The sequence below is a fragment of the Podarcis vaucheri genome (assembly GCF_965113315.1).
Source record: "Podarcis vaucheri genome assembly, chromosome: 5".
NCBI lineage: Eukaryota > Metazoa > Chordata > Lepidosauria > Squamata > Lacertidae > Podarcis > Podarcis vaucheri.
Window position 1 is genome coordinate 40,431,910 of NC_138763.1, and position 19,693 is coordinate 40,451,602.

The 19,693-nt window shown below is 42.6% G+C and overlaps 1 protein-coding gene across 1 annotated transcript in view; it reads left to right on the forward strand.

Annotated features, from left to right (window-relative positions):
- The window catches only part of DGKG (diacylglycerol kinase gamma), a 164,957-nt gene that overhangs the window by 109,138 nt on the left and 36,126 nt on the right, over window positions 1-19,693 (forward strand). Inside the window, 10 exon segments of the mRNA XM_082221770.1 lie at window positions 2,344-2,461; window positions 3,539-3,627; window positions 4,560-4,676; window positions 5,728-5,826; window positions 9,006-9,122; window positions 10,601-10,674; window positions 11,732-11,806; window positions 12,555-12,640; window positions 15,072-15,161; window positions 15,658-15,818. Of these exon segments, the coding sequence (XP_082077896.1) occupies window positions 2,344-2,461; window positions 3,539-3,627; window positions 4,560-4,676; window positions 5,728-5,826; window positions 9,006-9,122; window positions 10,601-10,674; window positions 11,732-11,806; window positions 12,555-12,640; window positions 15,072-15,161; window positions 15,658-15,818 (1,026 nt within the window).

Genomic DNA, 19,693 nt, shown 5'->3' on the forward strand with positions numbered 1-19,693 from the left:
TTAATAAAGCTAGAAGTTAGATGTAATCAAGTAGTTTTGGGTTGTGAACCTCTTTTTGTTTTGTTTAATTTCACATTCTGCCACTTCAAAGCCTAACACAAACACACACACCCTGATCATTCAGAAACATAGATAACCAATTTCAGATCCTGAAGGAAGTGCTGCCTGGAACACCCAACCTCAGGAAGTTCTTCCTCTGCCTCAACTCTTTAATCCTGCAACCCAAGAATCCCAATTTAGCCACCCAAGACCACATTTGGTGGCAGATGACCTATCCTACCTGGCCACCTGGCTCTCTTAAGTCCTTGAGTCTAGGAACTCCTGGAACTAGTTGACCATTCACAGTCTCTCATTCATTTCTTTCCTGGACCATGACATCAGTGGATTTCATCCAGTTCTAACTTTTCCTGGCTGGCTCCCATCAGCCCCAATTAGTAGGCATTGCTTTGCCTGTCCTTACAGAGTACTGCCCATCATATGCCTTTCTATAGCGAATGGTTTGGTTGAAATGCATTTTTAAAAATAAGAAGAAGAATCTGCAGATTGTACAATGGGCCCTTGATGGCCACGCTCATGAAGCTCTTGTGATGCATATTGGGTATTTGTGTGATTTGTTGTTTATAAAGACATTCCACAATGGGAGGAAGTTTGAGTGTCACTCACTCTATAAGGGGGCTACTAAAGCCAGATATTTATTTTAATTTTTTTTAAGCTGCTAAGCAGAGCAGTATTTTGCAAGTATTGATGTGGCATACGTAGGCGTGTGTGACTTAGGAAAAAAGCACTTGGAGGAATCCATTTTCACACATTCTTCTTATGTGCACAAAGGAATAGCTTTTACGAGTAGGAGGTGAGAGAGTTATTTGGTTTGGTGCTTAGAAGCTTCCACTCATGTTCTTATGTGCCAAATGGAAGTACTAGTTACCACCACCACCAATCAGAAGAGAGTATTTTAGGTTACCTAACATTCATACCTGTAATAAAGCATGCCTAGGTGCTTTTGTTCTGTTTGCATTCATGCTGTCATATTTGACTCACCGTACTCTCCATGGACATGGTGGCTCTGTGGGTTAAACCACTGAGCCTAGGGCTTGCCGATAAGAAGGTTGGCGGTTCGAATCCCCGCGACAGGGTGAGTTCCCGTTGCTCGGTCCCTGCTCCTGCCCACCTAGCAGTTCGAAAGCATGAAGTGCAAGTAGATAAATAAGAACCGCTCCGGTGGGAAGGTAAACAGCGTTTCCGTGCGCTTCTCTGGTTCGCCAGAAGAGGCTTAGTCATGCTGGCCACATGACCCGGAAGCTGTACGCGAGTTCCCTCGGCCAATAAAGCGAGATGAGCGCCACAACCCCAGAGTTGTCCGCAACTTGACCTAATTGTCAGGGGTCCCTTTACCTTTACTCTCCATCAAACCTTTCTTCTTCAGATAATACCATTTTAAATAACTACGATCGAGCCTTTATTGCCCATTTATTCTTGATATCTCTTCAATGTCCCTTGGAAACTGGTGAAACTTGCCTGGCTAGAAAACATGGTAGAGCAAAAACAAAAAAACCCACCTAATTTGTGTGTTATAGTGATCGTAGTATAGAAATAATTTTGATAGATACTGCCTTCAAGCTGCGGAAAATCTAGCACCTTTACAGACTTTCTGTTTCCTTTTTAAATGGTTATACAACATTAAACAAATAGTATAGATAATGAATGATACACCATAAAATCTTTCTTTTGTATGTTACTATACTTTGTATAATTTGTTTCTCTGGAATTCATAGTTGCTTGGAAATAGTAGGCTTACAATTGTGTAAGCAGTGCAAATTTTTAAAAAAGCATAATCCTCTAATTTGGCTTGATAGTCCACAGTCATTGACAGCGCAAAGCTATACATGTCTACTCAGAAGTCAGTCCCATTTAGTTCAGTGGGATTTACTCCCAGGTAACAGCATCTATTTATTTAGGGCACTTGTATACCACTTAATAATTAGCATTTCTAAGTGAGGCTTGTAAAAAAAAGAAACCATATACAGCACATAAAGATTGCAATCTAAATAACATCTCTTCTATGTCGTGGCAGCTTATTTTATTATTCTAAAGGGCTTTATGAAGATCTGTTTACATCGTAACTAAGTTATTCTTTTACATTTTCTAACCGGCATCCTCAAAAATGTTAGTATGCTGTGGAGGCTGTAAATGGACCAGTTCAGACAATCAGTTTGCAGGTAGTTTACATCACGTTTCTGGTCATCCTGAGTTGAAAAGGTTATCTTGGAAAAGGTGCTGCAAGAGATGCCATCTCTCCTCTGTATCTTCCACTCCATCTCAGCGGGCTTTTCCCCCTCCCTGTAGAATGTAAAGGATGATGGACAGCATGCGTGGAGGCTGAAGCACTTCAAGAAGCCTGCCTACTGCAACTTTTGTCGCACTATGCTGTTGGGCGTCAGGAAGCAAGGCCTGTGCTGCTCCTGTAAGTGCCCAGATAGGCTGCTTGTACAATGCTCATGTGAGATCCACCCTTGTTTTTTGAGCTGCGTGTGAATGAATTGGAGCCAACAATGCCAGCATCCCCAAGACAGATGAGGAGAAAGATTTCCTGGCTTATTTTGTTCCTTTTTAATTTTGACGCACGGCAAAAAGGGATTCCGTATTTAATTCTAGTGGGTTCCTTATTCTGGGAATGTTTGGGAATCTTTCTAGATGCGTAACTTCCAAATGTGGTGAAACAGATGAACCATAAGCCAGGCCTCACCTCTACTTGCTGAATAAAATTCGTACCCTGTCCTAGGATCCAAAGGGTTCTAGGCAGTGGCAACAAAGTCTGTGTGCCCCAATATCATCCCAGTCCTACAGCTGCTACTATGCACTGCAAATGGTCATCAACATTCTGTGGGGAACCTCAGGCACGAGGAGGGGGCAATTGTGGGCCTCTATGTCTTTCTATCTGGTCCTCAGAAGTCTCCCTGGGCCACACTCCTCACTGCTTTGCACCCCAAATACTTTTGCCTGGCTGGAATGAGACCTTGATCTCTGATAATGCCTTTCGGTTGTCTGGATGGGTGGTGGAGCAGTCTACTCCTCCTGTCTGTTCATAGAGTCCAATAATCCACATGAAGGGTTGTTACAGTTCCACAGAATCCTTTCACAGATTCTAAGACAAGGATTTCTAGAATATTGGCCTTGTTTCACCATCCTAGGCTTCATCAGTAGAATGAAGTAAAATGTGTGAGATTACAATATTGTATTTATTTGCATTACCTAGAGCCTGTACTACTGATGAACAGACAGGTGGAATAGACACTTATACATATATGGACCTTATGAATGAACTGACTAGAAAATGAACTGATCCACTGGGTCTTCTGCTTTTTTGTTGAACTTTATGAGACTTCCGTTGAAATTTACAATTTGATACAATGAATAGTATACCTTGTTTATTCAAAAGTCCAGCCGGTTACGTCTTGTGTGTTTAATGAAATAGCTAGAAACTGCTTGCCTTGAATATAGGGTGAACTTAGAGCTTCTCTCTTTTTCTTTTTCTCCACAGTTTGTAAATACACAGTCCATGAAAGATGTGTGTCCAAAGAGATTGCCCCCTGCATCAGCACTTACGTGAAATCAAAGAGAAATACAACTGTGAGTAAGGCATTCATGAATGCCTAGTGCATGTGTTCACTTATTGATGACCTTCCATCTAAGGCAGGCCATCTGCAATGCAGATCATGCTGTCCACACAGTCATAAGAGCCCTACTATTGTGCCAAGAAGGACCTGTATTTTATAGGCTACCACCAAATTGCCATACTGCTGGAATAGTTCATAAGTATCAAACTGAAAAGGGAGGAATCTGCCTTCTGGGCAACTGTTGCAGATATGGCTATTTCTCCAGAGGAGGATAGGCAAGCAAACGCTCAACAGCAAAACGTCGAGGCCCATTTCTGGCAGCAGAGTCCTACATTCTTAGAGCTCAGCAGCTCCGGGTTCCCTGAACTCTGAATGAAAGCATCTGCCCCCAGGATGGTCATCAGCCATATCATTCAATGTATAAGGAAACTGTGCTGGAACTCTAGCTGGGTTTGTAGTCAGAGAGAGAGTAGCACATCAAAAAAACATTGGCCAGAGTTGCAGCTGGTACCAGAAGCTGTACTAAAACATAGCTGCAAGGTCAAGTCAAAGCAGAAACAGAGGCTGCAAGACTGGGAAAGAACTCAGAAAAGCAATGGAGAAAGTCAATGATTTTTGGATTGTGCATGCCCATGTGAGCAGTTCATTGTGGTATTATGGCTAATGTTCTATACCAATGGCTTTTAAAATTGTGAGTAGCCTGCCTTATCATACAGTGAGTTTAGCTGAAGGCTCATGAGACACCACAATAGTTGGATCACAGACTCCCCCCCCCCAACTTTCCAATTCCTTTCTTTATCCCTTGCTTCAAAAGCATATCCTGAAACATTTGAAGGAACAACGATTCTGACGCTCATTCAGGAGCATATCTTCTCCTTTGTTGCCTCATATTGAGTGCCTGAATTTCTTTCCCAGCATGGATCACCTTGTCTCATGCATTTCTAGGTCATGCAGCACACATGGATTGAGGGGAACTCCCCAGCCAAATGCGATCGTTGTCATAAAAGCATCAAGAGCTACCAGGGCATTACCGGACTGCATTGTGTATGGTGCCAAATCACAGTGAGTACGTGAAGCAAGGGTGGTGGTTTTTTTTAAAGAACGCTAAGCTGTTCAAGGCAAGTCACCTCCTACATCAGCAGGCCATGTTTCTCCTATATTAGCAATAATCACGGCATGCCTGTGAATAAAGAAGAAATCTGTTCCTCGGTTTTTCTCCTGATTGTGAAAATGGTCACGACACTGAATATTGTTGAGAAGCTATGGAATGTGACTGAGCTTTGTTACTTGCTTGATTTGTTACGATGAACTCATGCCACTATCTATAAGTTGGTTTATTCCACTCACCCTGACATATTTCCCCAGTTCAGAAAAGGCTACATTTGATCTTGGAGTTCCCAAATCAGCAGTCCCCCATCCACAGGGACCACATATGAGGCTAATTTTTATATTCATTCATCTTTGAGCCAGTGAATCCTAGGATGCTTTCTGTTTGATAGTTACCTAACCCCCAATTCTTCTTTTCTCTCCCCCTCCCCCAAATTTGCATTCCCACTATATATGATAATAGTCCCCTCTTGTCTTCTGACATTTCCAACATGTAATGTAATATTAGCCAGGTAACATTTATTTGGGACGCGGGTGGCACTGTGGGTTAAACCACAGAGCCTAGGACTTGCCAATCAGAAGGTCAGCGGTTCAAATCCCTGCGACGGAGTGAGCTCCCATTGTTCTGTCCCTGCTCCTGCCAACCTAGCAGTTCGAAAGCACGTCAAAGTGCAAGTAGATAAATAGGTACCGCTCCGACAGGAAGGTAAACGATGTTTCTGTGCGCTGCTCTGGTTCGCCAGAAGCGGCTTAGTCATGCTGGCCACATGACCCAGAAGCTGTACACCGGCTCCCTCGGCCAATAAAGCGAGATGAGCACCACAACCCCAGAGTCGGTCACGACTGGATCTAATGGCCAGGGGTCCCTTTACCTTTACCTTTAACATTTATTTATGTTGTTTATTAATGCCAGTTAGAGAAACCACCTTGCCATTACTTGTAACAGCCTTCCTTTTTACAAATATGTTTAAAGATAATCTTTGTGCTGTGTTTTCTCCTCTTGCAGCTTCACAACAAATGTGCCTCTCATGTGAAGCCTGAGTGTGATGGTGGGCAGCTCAAGGACCACATCTTATTGCCTTCGCACATCTGCCCAGTTGTTCTGGTAAATGAGTCTGCTTGACACCTATGAAATGGGCTTAATGATTGGCATTTTCTGTCTCCCATATGAAGGTCGCTAGATGATGCTCTCTCAAAAACTTAAGATTTTCAACCCATCCAAACTGATTTTGTTAACTTAAAACCAAGGTACTTTCCTGTAGAGCTGCTAGAGAATGTCTCTTATGTCCATTACTAGAAAGCTGGTGTGTCCCTAAGAAGGCTGAATGACAAACTGCTTGCAATCTGGGCATTTCGTATCAAGCCACTGCTACTGCTACCATACTTTCCCACTACTCCATTAACTATATGCAGCTATCAGTTTACTAATAGCGAATTGAGGCTTGCTAGAAGAGGAAAATCACTCCAATTGTTTCAAGTAAATAATCATTAGCATACAGCCTTAGGCTTTGTTGCAGAAAATAAAGTAGCTGAAAATAAAAACTCAAAGGAAGAGTGTTGTGCCATATGATGTAGTCTATGCACAAGCATTTTCTCTTGTTAGATCAGGCAGGGATAATGAGCAAAATCAAGCGATCTAGCTGGATCCTGAGCACCACATAGACTATTTTGGCAAGTGGGTAGGGCTGTCCGCCTGTCAATCACCTTATGTCAGGATGTCATCAGATGACCCAAAGGAACATTTTTTCTCTCTTCAGGTGCTGCTCAAGTCTTGCCTGCAGAGGAAGGTCCTTTGCATTCAAAGGAAGAATTGGAGGCCAAATCTTCTTCATTTTAGCTCCAGCTTCATTTTAGCTACAAGTTTCCTCCACTTGACGTCTTATATGATGTCAAGCGTTGGAAAGGTGGGCATGGTCTGCCCACAGTGACCTAGTGGGCCAACCACCAAGGCCTGTCAGGCCTGATTAGGCTGTAGGTTGCCTATCCCTGTGTTGGAGCCACTTTGTGATTACTTGGAATAGGCACAGGCACTCCAAGGTGTGCAAGATTGTAGGATGGACAGGCTCAAAAATGACAATTGCTGAGAGATTTCCACACTTTTTGTAGTTTCCTTCTCAGGCTTTGCATATAATCTACCTCTTATTTTGTGGTTTGTGGTTTTGCATATACTTTTAAAAGATCATTCTTTCTTTGAAGGTCCCAGGGTGGGTTGCAACAATTAAAATCACAATATTTAAAACACACCTCTGTGGAAAGAGTACTCCACAACTTCCACAAATTAAGAAGTTTCCTCTTTCCTAATGAGGAAACTGTGGTGGTACAAACATTGTACTTTCAAATGCTATGTCTACTTTTTCCTGTGTTCAGAACTATGAGAAATGGGGAAATAGTGAAAGCTGGTAATTGAGTCCCAATGAAGAAAATGTATATGTGAGGTCAAAAATCATGAAAATGCCAGTGATCTGGATTGCACATTAAATATGGAGTACAGTAGCAGTTTTTTTAATTAAAAACCATTCTGTGAATAAAGTTTAAAAACAGGAAACCAAGGATATTATCTATCTCTCTATCATCAGATTTATGTCCCACTCCAGAATCTGTAAACTTGTAAATCCATGGGGGAAGAAACCATTGGAACTGGGAGAGAAATTAAAACATACCTTATTACTTGCTAGTGGAAATGCAGCCACCCAAAATGCATAACAGAAGACCCAAAGTTAATGTATAATATATTAAATGCTGTCTGTCAAACAGTGCCATGATGATAAGCATTCAGTAATACATTTCATAAAGTGCTAAACAGTAGTGGACAGATTGCTTGGGCAAAGGCACTTACCCGACCTCCCAGAAAGCAGGTCATTGCTTCTTACTGGGGGGAGGGGAGTGAGGTGGCAGCAAAGTCAGCGCAGTGCAAACGCAGCAGCTGAGCCAATGCGTTGCTCCTGCCAGTGCATTGACACTGCACTGCCTTCCCCACTGCCTCACCTTCCCCCCTCTCCCTCCTGGTAAGCAGCCGAGCGAGGCGTTCAGGTAAGCACCTCCGCCCCACCATGCCATCCACTACTGGTGCAAACAATCTTTCTTAATTTTGTGATCCTGCAGTGAATCATATTGAATCAATCGCTTCAATGGTGGCTTGGAATGATGGACACAGTGATGGTTCCAAAGTTCAATATTTGACTTGCTCCCTGATCAGGGCTTGACATGAATCTCACAGTTCCACCATCTCCACATTTGCTTCGAAAAGGGGTTCATGGACATTTTAAAATATGGCAAACACCATACTTGGACACCTTAAAACAGGGAATGGATTCAGAAGATTTATAAGAGTCAGCTCAGTTTTTGTTTTTTAACCCGATGTGGAATTCACTGAGCTGGCTGAGCTGGCATATGGCTGTAATAATTTGGAACCCCATCATGGCCCAGGGTTTCCCTTTTGCTACTGCTAAGGAAAAACAGAGCTGGGAATTAGATCCTAGTGAAGGAAGCCCTTGGAGATACATACTAAAGAAGAAATTTTTGGCAATTTTATTATGTGGTGCTCTTTTCTGGATTTTTCTCATATTTACTTATTCCTCTGTTACTATTGCTATTCAGAATAATCTGTGAGGTTCTGTGATGCTTTTAGTGTTGTAAGGCTGCTTTGAGATCCAGTTTTGGCTGAAAACTGCAGTATAAATATGATTAAACATAGAATAGTATAAATATTTTGGATTCATTCACTTTTCAGGTATCTAAGCATCATGAAAGCTGCATCAGTGTTTAAAAATCCATATGAAAAAGCTTAATATGTATATAAAAAGCTTTTCTTAATATGTGTATGGGCCTCTCAGAAAGCTTTTCAGCTGTGCAGATTGTGGAATTTTGAAGTTAATATAAATCTTGGAACAACATCAGCCTGGGAAGGAAGTCAAGTATTGAACTTTGGAGCCATCGTTGTGTACACAACTTTCTAAACTACTTTTGGAATGACTGATTCAGGCCTTCAGTGCCATTCACTGTGTGCTCACTATATTCAGATACAGTTTGCACTTCATACAATGTATTATTGATGGTTTATCTGCGTGTTTGTATTCTGTGTTGCTTGACAGACAGTATTTCAATACTAAAGTTTAATATGTTATTAACTTAACTCTTGGAGCTTTTGTGGTCTTTCTGTTGTATTTCAGTCCAGTCAGGAGGAAGTCATTCTTCCCACTTTGTTTATGTTGTCAGTGCCTCCTTGTTATTTGCTGGCCTTCATCCATGCTTCAAAGTCCTTTATGCATTTTCCCTATTCCAAAGGATAGGCAATCCCACCCAAGAAGATCAGACAGTGAATCGCCATCCAGCACATCCCCAGATGATACAACCCTGGCCTTCAGATACAACACCACCACGGTGGATGGGCATGGACTACAGGTAATAATAATAATAATAATAATAATAATAATAATAATAATAATTTATTATTTATACCCCACCCATCTGGCTGGGCTTCCCCGGCTACTCTGGGCGGCTTCCAAAAGTATATTAAAATACTATAATACATCAAACATTAAAAGCTTCCCGAAACAGGGCTGCCTTCAGATGTCTTCTGAAAGCCTGGTAGTTGTTGTTCTCTTTGACATCTGGTGGGAGGGTGTTCCACAGGGAAGGCGCCACTACTGAGAAGGCCCTCTGCCTGGTTCCCTGTAACTTGGCTTCTCGCAGTGAGGGAACCTCCAGAAGGTAGACAGTTCACAGCTGCTGCTGCTGCTGCTGCTGCTGCTATCATATCTATTTATTTGACTTCTATCCTGCTCAACATGTATGGTTCTTCCCATCCCTGCTGTATCTCAGCACCAGCCTGGTGAGATAGTTTAGACTGGAAAGTGGTGACTGCCCTAAGGTCATGCCCAAAGAGCTTCATGACTGAGTGGAGATTTGAACCTGCCCTTGTCCAGCACTCTCACCAGTACATCACACTTGCTCTCTCACTTTTATCTTACACTTGTGAATGAGTGTGTGTGTACCTGCAAAATTATATTTTGTGCACCATGCCTAAATTGCAGGCTAGTTGTGGAGGAAGGCATACCAGGGAGAAGATGTCATTCTGCACTGATCTCCTAGTCCATGGGTAGGAAAACTAAGGCCCGGGGGCCAGATCTGGCCCAATCGCCTTCTAAATCTGGCCTGCAGACGATCCGGGAATCAGCATATTTTTACATGAGTAGAATGTGTGCTTTTATTTAAAATGCATCTCTGGGTTCTTTGTGGGGCACAGGAATTCATTCATTTCCCCCCAAAAAAAAATATAGTCCGGCCCTCCACAAGGTGTGAGGGACAGTTGACCGGCCCCCTGCTGAAAAAGTTTGCTGACCCCTGTCCTAGTCTCCCCATGAAGCTAGTTCTGGAATATCCTTTGATAGTCGCCCAGTTGAATTTTGCATGGTTAATAGATTAACCCTTGGCTCCATCCTTCTGCAGCTCTCCCCACAGAACCCAAGCTTGCTGAAGCTCTGCTAACCTAATATTGTCTCAATAGCAATGCCTGCCTTGTCCTTTAAAGAGTTCAGTCTCTAGATGTATATCAGGAAGCGCACAAGAGGATATTTGCGGAGCATAAGGCAAACATTATTGAGTCAAAGGATGTATATATTAAACTGAGCCGAGCTCCTGAGGCTGTGGCTCGTATGCTTAGAAGGCCATAGACAGAATAGGTGTGGATAAGAATAAGTGCACAGATTGGTGGTTCCCAGCTTTCTCCAGATTCTGCTGATCCAACATGTTGCCAGTTGCATGCCTTACTTCCTCTGTGGCAGTGCCGTATGACTCATTCCCCCCCCCCATTTTGCATGAATGATGTTTTGTACGCTGTATAAGGAGGCTCTTTGTTTGCTTTGTAATTTGCTTTCTAGATCACCCCTAAGCCTGGAACACATCCACTGTTGGTGTTTGTGAACCCCAAGAGTGGAGGGAGACAAGGAGAAAGGTATGTTTCCCTTCCTCCTATTGGAAAATTGTACCCTCTGCAGCATAGAGGTTTTTGGTACAGTAAATACACATTTGGTAATCGTTGTAAGTAATGCAAACACCTTCCCTTAAGGAAGTAATAGCAGAGAGATTCCATTTTCCCTGCAATCAGACGGCAATATTGTGCTGCTTGGGAAATACCCCAGATAGCACTGCTCAATGTGGTGGCAAGGCTGTCACTGATACCTGTTATCTGGTGCCTGGGACATCACCAACTCTTTGGCTTGGTAAGGACAGCTGTAATTCAAAAGTATTTATGAAGCAAACATTTCAGAGAGGGGGCTTAGAAATAGGAGAAAAGATTTCCATATGGAAATGGTTTTATTTGTCTGCTTGATGATTGTTTGTAAATCTGAAAATTTAAATAAATTTATAATAAAGAAAAAGGAGAAAAGATGGATCCACAGTGCAGTAAACATCAATCCAAAAGCATCCTCCATTTTCTGAATATGAAGGTGGCAACTTTTGCTACACTTATGGAGCTGCCCTGAGCAGGATGTGGTGTGGGTAGAGAGTAGCTGATGCTAAGAAAATGTAATCATCTGCTTTGGCTAGGGATAGGGGAGAAATTGGAATCCGTTCACATTTAAAGGCAAACTTCCCTAATTCTCACTTTCCAAAACAATGCACAAACTGATGCACAAACATCCTCAAAAAATATGCACTTCTTCAAATCTTGTAGTGCAATGCTCTGGCCAAGTAATGAGTACAAAAATGAATGTATTGCAGTAAAGTGTGCATTATAATAGGGGGAAATGGATTTGCAAAAATGTGTGTTTTGGGGCAAAATTGCTTGCAAACATGTAATATTAGGAGAAATTTGCACTAAAATTCTGATGAATTTTCATGAGGACTTTTTTTAAACAGAAAAATGAAAACTAGTGTGGAAATGTGGAGAACTTAAGACTGGAAAAATGAGAAATTGAGACACAGTGAAACTGACAGATTCCCCTCCTCCTAGCCTTTACTCTCCTTTTTAGGGGCCATCACTTCTTGTTTTTCTTACTTACTTTCAGGGTTCATCGGAAATTCCATTATCTACTCAACCCCAGACAAGTTTACAACCTGGATCGAGGAGGACCCACTCCTGGGTATTGAAATCCATTGATCAACCTGCATCCATTTTGCTATCCTTACTATTCCCTCTTAGTTGTGCTGCCTATTCTCACTCCTCATTTGCTTTTTGCTTTTTCCCTCTCCAGTTTCCCTTTCCACCTCCCTTCTCGCTGAAGCTTCTTAACATACCTTAGCTTGAGGAACTCAGCCTGCTGCCAATTCTTTAGAATTATGCGTGGAGCCCGTGCTGGAGTTTATGACATTTGCCATGTCTGTCTTAAGGCAATAAACCTTTGGGCTCTGGGACTCTACATACTCCTGATGGAATACTTGTGGATATTACACCTGAATACAAATTATACAATCCTGCAAAAGTTATTTGTGGCTAAGGCCCATCGCACTGCTGTCAATTGGATGTTGTTGCAGCAAGCAGCTGCTAGATCTTGTCCAAATTTTGCATGGATTTTATAAAACAACAACAATTCCCCTTCATGCAGATCTTTCTTACAAATGTCATGTATTCCTTTATGGGTGTTCTTCTTGAATGTCTGCTGTGCAGGTTGACTCTTCACTGGTTTTCCTTGTTTTGTTCTGTTGCAAACTTGAGAATGAGCAAGAATTGCATGATTTAGGACTTTGGAGAGCAGCAGGGCTGCGGTGCCCCTTTTCACATTTGTTTTTGTGTGAATTTAAAAAGCAGTTTAGATGTGGTGTTCTTTCCCATATATGGCAAGCAAGCTAGTCTAAAGAGCTTTCCTACCTTTTCCTTCGGCTTTCTCTTAGGTTAAACTTTTTCCGTGATGCTCCAGACTTCCGTATTCTGGCTTGCGGAGGAGATGGGACTGTTGGATGGATCCTGGACTGCATAGGTAAATTGGGATCCAGGGATGCTGCGTGGATCAAAGTACATTAGATTTGTTGGATAGCTGATACGCCTGAGGTCACTACTGTGTAAGAGAGAGGGGGGGTGTCCTGTAGTAGGTCAGTAGCAGAGCACTTGCTTCCCCAGGCTCAGCCCCTGGCATCTGCACATAGGGCTGGGAAAGGCTATTTGCCTGAAACCCTGGACTTCTGCCAGGTCTGAACTGTGCTGAGCCAATAGTCCAACTCTGACTCCAATATAAGACAGCTTCCCGTGTTCCTTTGAGGGGCTGAAATTAGAGTTCATCCACTAGCCAGAGTGAGGCAACCACCTCAGCTAGCAGATGCTGGGTGGCAGTGAGGGACAGAGCTTTGTTGCACACAGTCTACTCCGCTGCCCTCTAACCTAGCCTGCTGCTAGAGGACAGCGCCCCATTGCTAGGATTGGCGCAAGAGTCAAGTTCCAGTCCAGTCAGCTGGAGCAGGAGAACATCTTGGCCTCAGGCAGCAAAATGTATTGGGCTGGCCCCATCTACATACACAGACTCAAACATGCTCGCCTCTGTTCCCAGACAAGGATTATGAGGGTTTTGGAGTTCTGATGAGGATTCCAGATTGCCCCATGCTTCAGACTACAAAATATCTTGGACCAGTCCTGTCTCCATGCACACACCTCATCCACCAAGAAGACTCAAATGCATGTAAAATGGACTTTTAAAACTTTTTAAAAAAACACACACAAGTATCTGAGTGACCTTGGTGGTTAATTTGTCTTACGTCGATCCTCACGAACCTCTGCCCCATATAATGTTTATGAACAGAAATGGAGCAGTCTGTAGCGCTGAAGATTCCAGATTGACAGCCTGGCCACAATGATCTTCTCCTCCTTCCTCTGCCAGAAAGAGTAGCCAGCTGCTCTCTCCCCCACTACCGCCTCCCCAATTTGCATCTCCGTTAATATTGTCATTATTATTCCGCATCTAATATTGAATGAAGTGTTGTGCAAATTGGAACAAAAGATCAAGCCTCTGCAAATGGCTTACAACCTGACAAAGCAATATACACAGGTGATAAGAACTGAGAGGAGAAATGCCCTTGGTATCCACTGATAACAATGGGCCTTACTCCAAAGTGAGCATGCATAAGTTTGCAGACATATCATTTCTGTCGTCCCCACAACAGAGCGCCCTTTCGCTCCTTCAGTGGAGTTCCCTTCTTCTGGCAGCATCATGCCAAGGATTTCCCTCCCTTGAAAGAAAGATGGATGTTGGCAACGAATGAGAAAGCGGGGGCAGCTGAAAGCATGTCTCTCATGCAGCCTGGAGAGTTCTGTACTGTTGAAGTGCGCACAAGGAAAAGTTTGTAGCTGGGAAGACTCTGTGGCAAGGAGCCCAAGGAGCTGGGCCTGCAGCAGGAGAGGGCTGAATTTCATAATAATAATAATAATAATAATAATAATAATAATAATAATAGTTTATTATTTATACCCCACCCATCTGGCTGAGTTTCTCCAGCCACTCTAGGTGGCTCCCAATCGAGTGTTAAAAACAATACAGCATTAAATATTAAAAACTTCCCTAAAGAGGGCTGCCTTCAGATGTCTTTTAAAAATAGGATAGCTGCTTATTTCCTTGATATCTGATGGAGGGCGTTCCACAGGACGGGCGCCACTACCGAGAACACCCTCTGTCTGGTTCCCTGTAACCTCACTTCTCGCAATGAGGGAACCGCCAGAAGGCCTTCAGTGCTGGATCTCAGTGTCTGGGCTGAACAATGGGGGTGGAGACGCTCCTTCAGGACCGAGGCCATTTAGGGCTTTAAAGGTCAGCACCAACACTTTGAATTGTGCTTGGAAACGTACTGGGAGCCAATGCAGATCTCTCAGGACCATATATTGATTCATATATTGATTGGCATTAACCAGCCACATCTTTGACTGCAGGCTGCATTATAAAGAAGCTTTCCTGCCTCCCTTTTCTGAAAGTTGCATGCATAGATAGGGTTGCAGGCTTGGTCTCCTGAAATTCTGAACTGAGGTCCAGGAGCTCAAGGAACTACGGATGGGGGTGGGTGGGAAATTAGATTGGTTTGCCTTTTTAGGCAAACCGACTTTATTCACACTTGCTGCACCAATAAGTTAATTGAAATGAGGTTATCCTTTGAAATTCGCACTTCTCCGAATTTTGTGATGCAGTTCCCCAGCCAGACGTGGGCTCAGAAAGGTGCATGTTTGAGAAAGCAACATATAAAACTACAATATATTAGGTCAAATTGCTTTCAAACACCAATACACCATGTATAGCCAGGGGATACAGCTGTGGTTCATTCTGCCCTTGGGAAATCCTGTCCTCATTAGCTCTGCTATGGCAGGTGATGTAGAAAAAGGAAAGTTGACTCCAGCGATCTGTTGGCTTCTAATGTCTGTTTTTCTTTTTGCAGATAAGATAAACATAGCAAAACACCCTCCTGTGGCTATCCTGCCCCTGGGAACAGGCAATGACCTTGCCCGCTGCCTACGATGGGGCGGAGGTAAGTATTTTGAGTCAGCCTAACACTAGTAGGGTCATTCATCACGACCTCACACCATGACTTGCCACTGATCCCTCCTGACAGCAGTCCCATGTGCTGTTGAAACCTGTCAGCTGCTTCTAATCCCACTTGTCATTGTCCAGGCTTTGCACCACTGGAGACTGTCCATCACTGACAGCTCTTCAAAGTATACATTAAAAAAGAAACCTTACCACACCCACCATGCAACTTGCAATCTTACCCAACCCACGGCCTTATCTACTAGACAGAGCATGGTTCCCCATTCACCATTGATGTTGCTGGGCCCAAATCATTGCCAGGATTGTTTCTCCTTCTCTGCTTCTGATCACTTGGCCTTCTTTTATGGCTTTGCATCACGCCGAGGCGTCCATTACCAGACTCTCTGTAACACAACTGTTTGCCCCATTAATGCTTGGCCTATTCCACCGCTGACATCTGTTCCTTACCATATGCCATCCCTTTTTCCACTCTCAAGGTTATGAAGGTGGCAACTTAATGAAGGTCCTGAAGGACATTGAACACAGTGCAGAGGTAATGCTGGACCGATGGCAAATTGATGTCATCCCTATTGACAAAGAGGAGAATGGGGACCCTGTCCCTTACAGTATCATCAACAACTACTTCTCCATAGGAGTGGTAAGCACTGTCTATACAGCTCTCGTTCCCATGATCTCCCTCCCTATTTCCCCTGTAGTATCAGAAGCCCTAGATAACTTTGTGTGTCAGACTGGAGATGGATAATAGGCTTTGGAGGTGATACAATGGCAGCATCGTTGTCCATGGTGTACATACTATTCTGTCCCATTGTCACCTAGGGACAAATGGCTTCCACATGTTTTAGAAGTCCCCCACATACCAAAAAAAACCTGCTGACTAAAGCAACAGCAGTGAGATATATGCATACCACAAGCAACACCTTCAGCCAACTCACAGCTATAAGTTGGAGTGCAGTTTTCTTGTCTTATGGGCATGCTGTAAAAAGCTCATATTTGAGACTGAAAATTATGTTTTGTACTTGAGAATGGAGATTGTGGGGACTGTGATGACTCGTAAATCTCACTAAGAATTTATTGCAAACTTGTGATCTAAGAAGACTCACTTCTGCATCAATAATTAGTATTATTAGTTAAGACAGTCTTCTTTATGAGAAGAGAAAAAGCAGTTAGTCTTTATCCTGAAGTCTGTGATGCAAGAATATGGGTAGTTGACCTACAGGAGTGTCATGGGACTTAGCCAGTTTGGTCAGCTGATCTTTCAAAGCCTCACATGACCCAATCTTGTGGGTAGTGTGGTCAGGAACAGAGCTGGATACAGGAAGGCTGAATTCCTGTGTGAAAATAGGATTCAGCTACAGGGAACTGTGAATCCTGACTTGTGAATCCTGAAATGTAATTGGGCTCCCATTCTGAGGCTCTTGACTTCAGAGCTGCCTAGGAAGATCAGCTTGTGCAAAACAATGGCTCTTTGTCCTATGCCGATCCTCCCTTTCCCATCACTTACTTGATGGAATGGGAAGCAAAAAATGTGCCTTTTGGAAGCATCAGCTATTTGCAAAGCGAGTCCTGTTTGCAGGTGATGTTTTCAAAAGGCGGCTTTTTCTCCCCTCCTGATCACATGATGGGGAGAGAAAAGGGTTCCTTGTGGAAGGATCACCTGCACAGCAGAAGTCCCTTGAACCCCACCCATCAGTTGATGTCACAAGTAACATCAGATGATTGACAGTTGGGTGGGATTTTGAGAAAATGGCACCATGGTCAAAATTGGACTCCTTGGTGGGCCAAGATTGGTCTGTGAGCCTGACTAGCTTATTTAACCACTGTTCTTTCCCTGGGATCTTTGTTGTTGCATATAGGAATAAGTTATTGGCTTTTTTTGGTAACTCATTCCCAATTATGCCAAGAAGGAATGCTTCCGGTTTCTTGAGAAATGTGAATTAAAAATAAAATAAAATAGCTTGTCATACACCATTCCCCCAAATTCCTTTGCCCTGTTGCATTTCCACCAAAGGTGAATAAAAGTACCCTCAGCCTCTAGACATTCCCAACAGAGTTTTGAATCTTTTTTGTACATTTTGGCCAGTTTGACCGTTGTCAAATACCATCTGCATTGCAGTATTTGCACATTTTCTCTTACTTGGTAACATGCCGAGAACTTCATTGTTTGGTTCCATAATTTTTCCCACTCATCAATTTCAATATTATGCCTGATATCAATGGCCCACTTAACTATTGCTTCCTTTATAAGTTGTTCCTCACTAATTGCATTAGCATGAGCATATCTGCACTATTGAATCTGATTTCTTGCTATAACATTAGCAGCCTTTTCCTTTCTGTACCTGATATTTAACTACCTGAATTTCTATTCTGTCCAGTTAAGAATTCTGTATAACATAATGGATTGCATGCTCCTTCCCTGATTGAAGTTGATCCAATAAAAGATATCACTTTACCTGTGTTGTAGGGTTGCTAAGAAGCTCCCCACAACAGCTGACTCGTTTTAGAGTTCTGACATGGTGGGAGAAACAGCTGATTTAAAAAAAAGCACTGAAGCATTTGTTTAAAAACAGTCTCATGTTATATTGAGGTTCCATTTATAAGTGATTGATTGATTGTCATAAATGTGTTACAGACATGGCCAGTATGTCTTAAAAATGACTATAACTGAAGTGCTGACCTTTTAGATTCCATAGTCCATACTTAATATTGCATTAAATAATTTTAAATTTTCTTAACACTTTGCAGATCTTTAAGGAAAGTTACTTTTGTGTAACTTGTGGCACGATTTCCATAGATCCATTGTGCATTATAATCAACTGCAGGGTGCTAGCAGGTCAATGAAAGTAAATTGGAGGGCTTTGGTGCTATGAAATCTCATTGCTGACAAGGTGGCTTTAAATACTACCACTGACAATGACAAGCCATTTCACCTCTGAGTCCAAGCTGCCACATGCTGCTTCCCATCTTTGCCCCCTTTATTTTTGGGCTGTGAGAAATGTGGGCCAGCAGCTATATCACTAACAGGAAGTTTTGGATTACAAATAGATCAGGCCATAGGCTTGCAAAGTCCCTGAGACTAGTGACACCTCTGCACCCCATCACTGAGATGTGGATGATGAACAGCCTGCTAATCCCTGGATGGAGTAAAGCACATTCCTTGGGCTATCTGAACCCAGAGAGACTGCAAGAGGGGCCCTTGTGTTACTATTTGTGACCTCTGTTTATGTATGTGTGCATTATGTGGCCATTCAAAAACTACTTGAGGTTTATGTCTGCTCAAATACAGCGGACAACCATGATAGATAAGTGGGATAACAAGTTTTCCGCTAACTAAAGAAGGCTTAAGCCAAGTCATTCCATAGAGGCCTGTTTTGATGCATTCTCTGTTGATTTATTATGCTGATCAGGGCTTCTGATGATCTTTTAAAAATGATTATGTTAATATTCTAAGGGTACAAAGGAGATTACAGTGAATAATATGCCTAGACAAAATGGATTCTTGTCCTTTCAAAAGCTGTCGTTCTAAGGGTCTGCTACAATTCTTTGCCTGCATCTTAAAAACTCAAGCTGGGGTTGCCTCCATACAGTCAATATTTTGCAGGGAAGATTCAAGTACATACTGGAAATTTACTTTTGTGCAATTAAAGTGTATCAAAGCACTCTGTGACCCTGATGCAACAAATCCACTATTTTTCTTTTTTTAAGGGATTTTATGATTCTATTAATTTTGGCAGTTAGGAAAGTGACAGGGAAAATACACTAAAAAGTGTGGGATGAATGAATGAATGATGCATAAACACCACACAAACAAAGGAGAATGATTGCTCATTGTCACATAAGCTCCAAGCAAACAATTCAGAAGAAATTCTCAATAAAGACTAGTCACAAGTCTAGTGCAAGCAAATCAGAATGCATGTCCAATAAACAGGTCCTCTGAAACAGCTCTCCGAAGCATGGGAAAAGTGGCAAGAGTACACAAGGATTCATAATGTTGAATTAACCAGATGTCCCTTTACCTTTACTTTTTAACTCTGTCACGAATAACTTTAGGAGGTGCTTTGGGAAGCCCTAGAAGCTCAGCATGACCTCTGAGTGCTCTGAAATAGAGAAATGTTGTATTTCCCATAGTGTTCCTGTTTTATAACTTTAAAATACACATGGGGAAAATTAACTTTAAAATCAGTTACAGTGGTACCTTGAGTTACAAACGCCTCAGGTTACATACGCTTCAGGTTACAAACACTGCTAACCTGGAAGAGTTACCTCGAGTTGAGAACTTTGCCCCAGGATGAGAACGGAAATTGTATGCCGGCTGCGCAGCGGCAGCAAGAAGCCCCATTAGGAAAGCATGCCTCTAGTTAAGAACAGTTTCAGGTTAAGAACGGACCTCCGGAACAAATTAAGTTCGTAACTAGAGGTACCACTGTATAAGGTCTGTTGGCCACAAAAACTGAAAGCACAATTTATGGGTGAAAAGTGCTCATTGTGCAGTTTCGTGGGACGCCTCAATCAGAA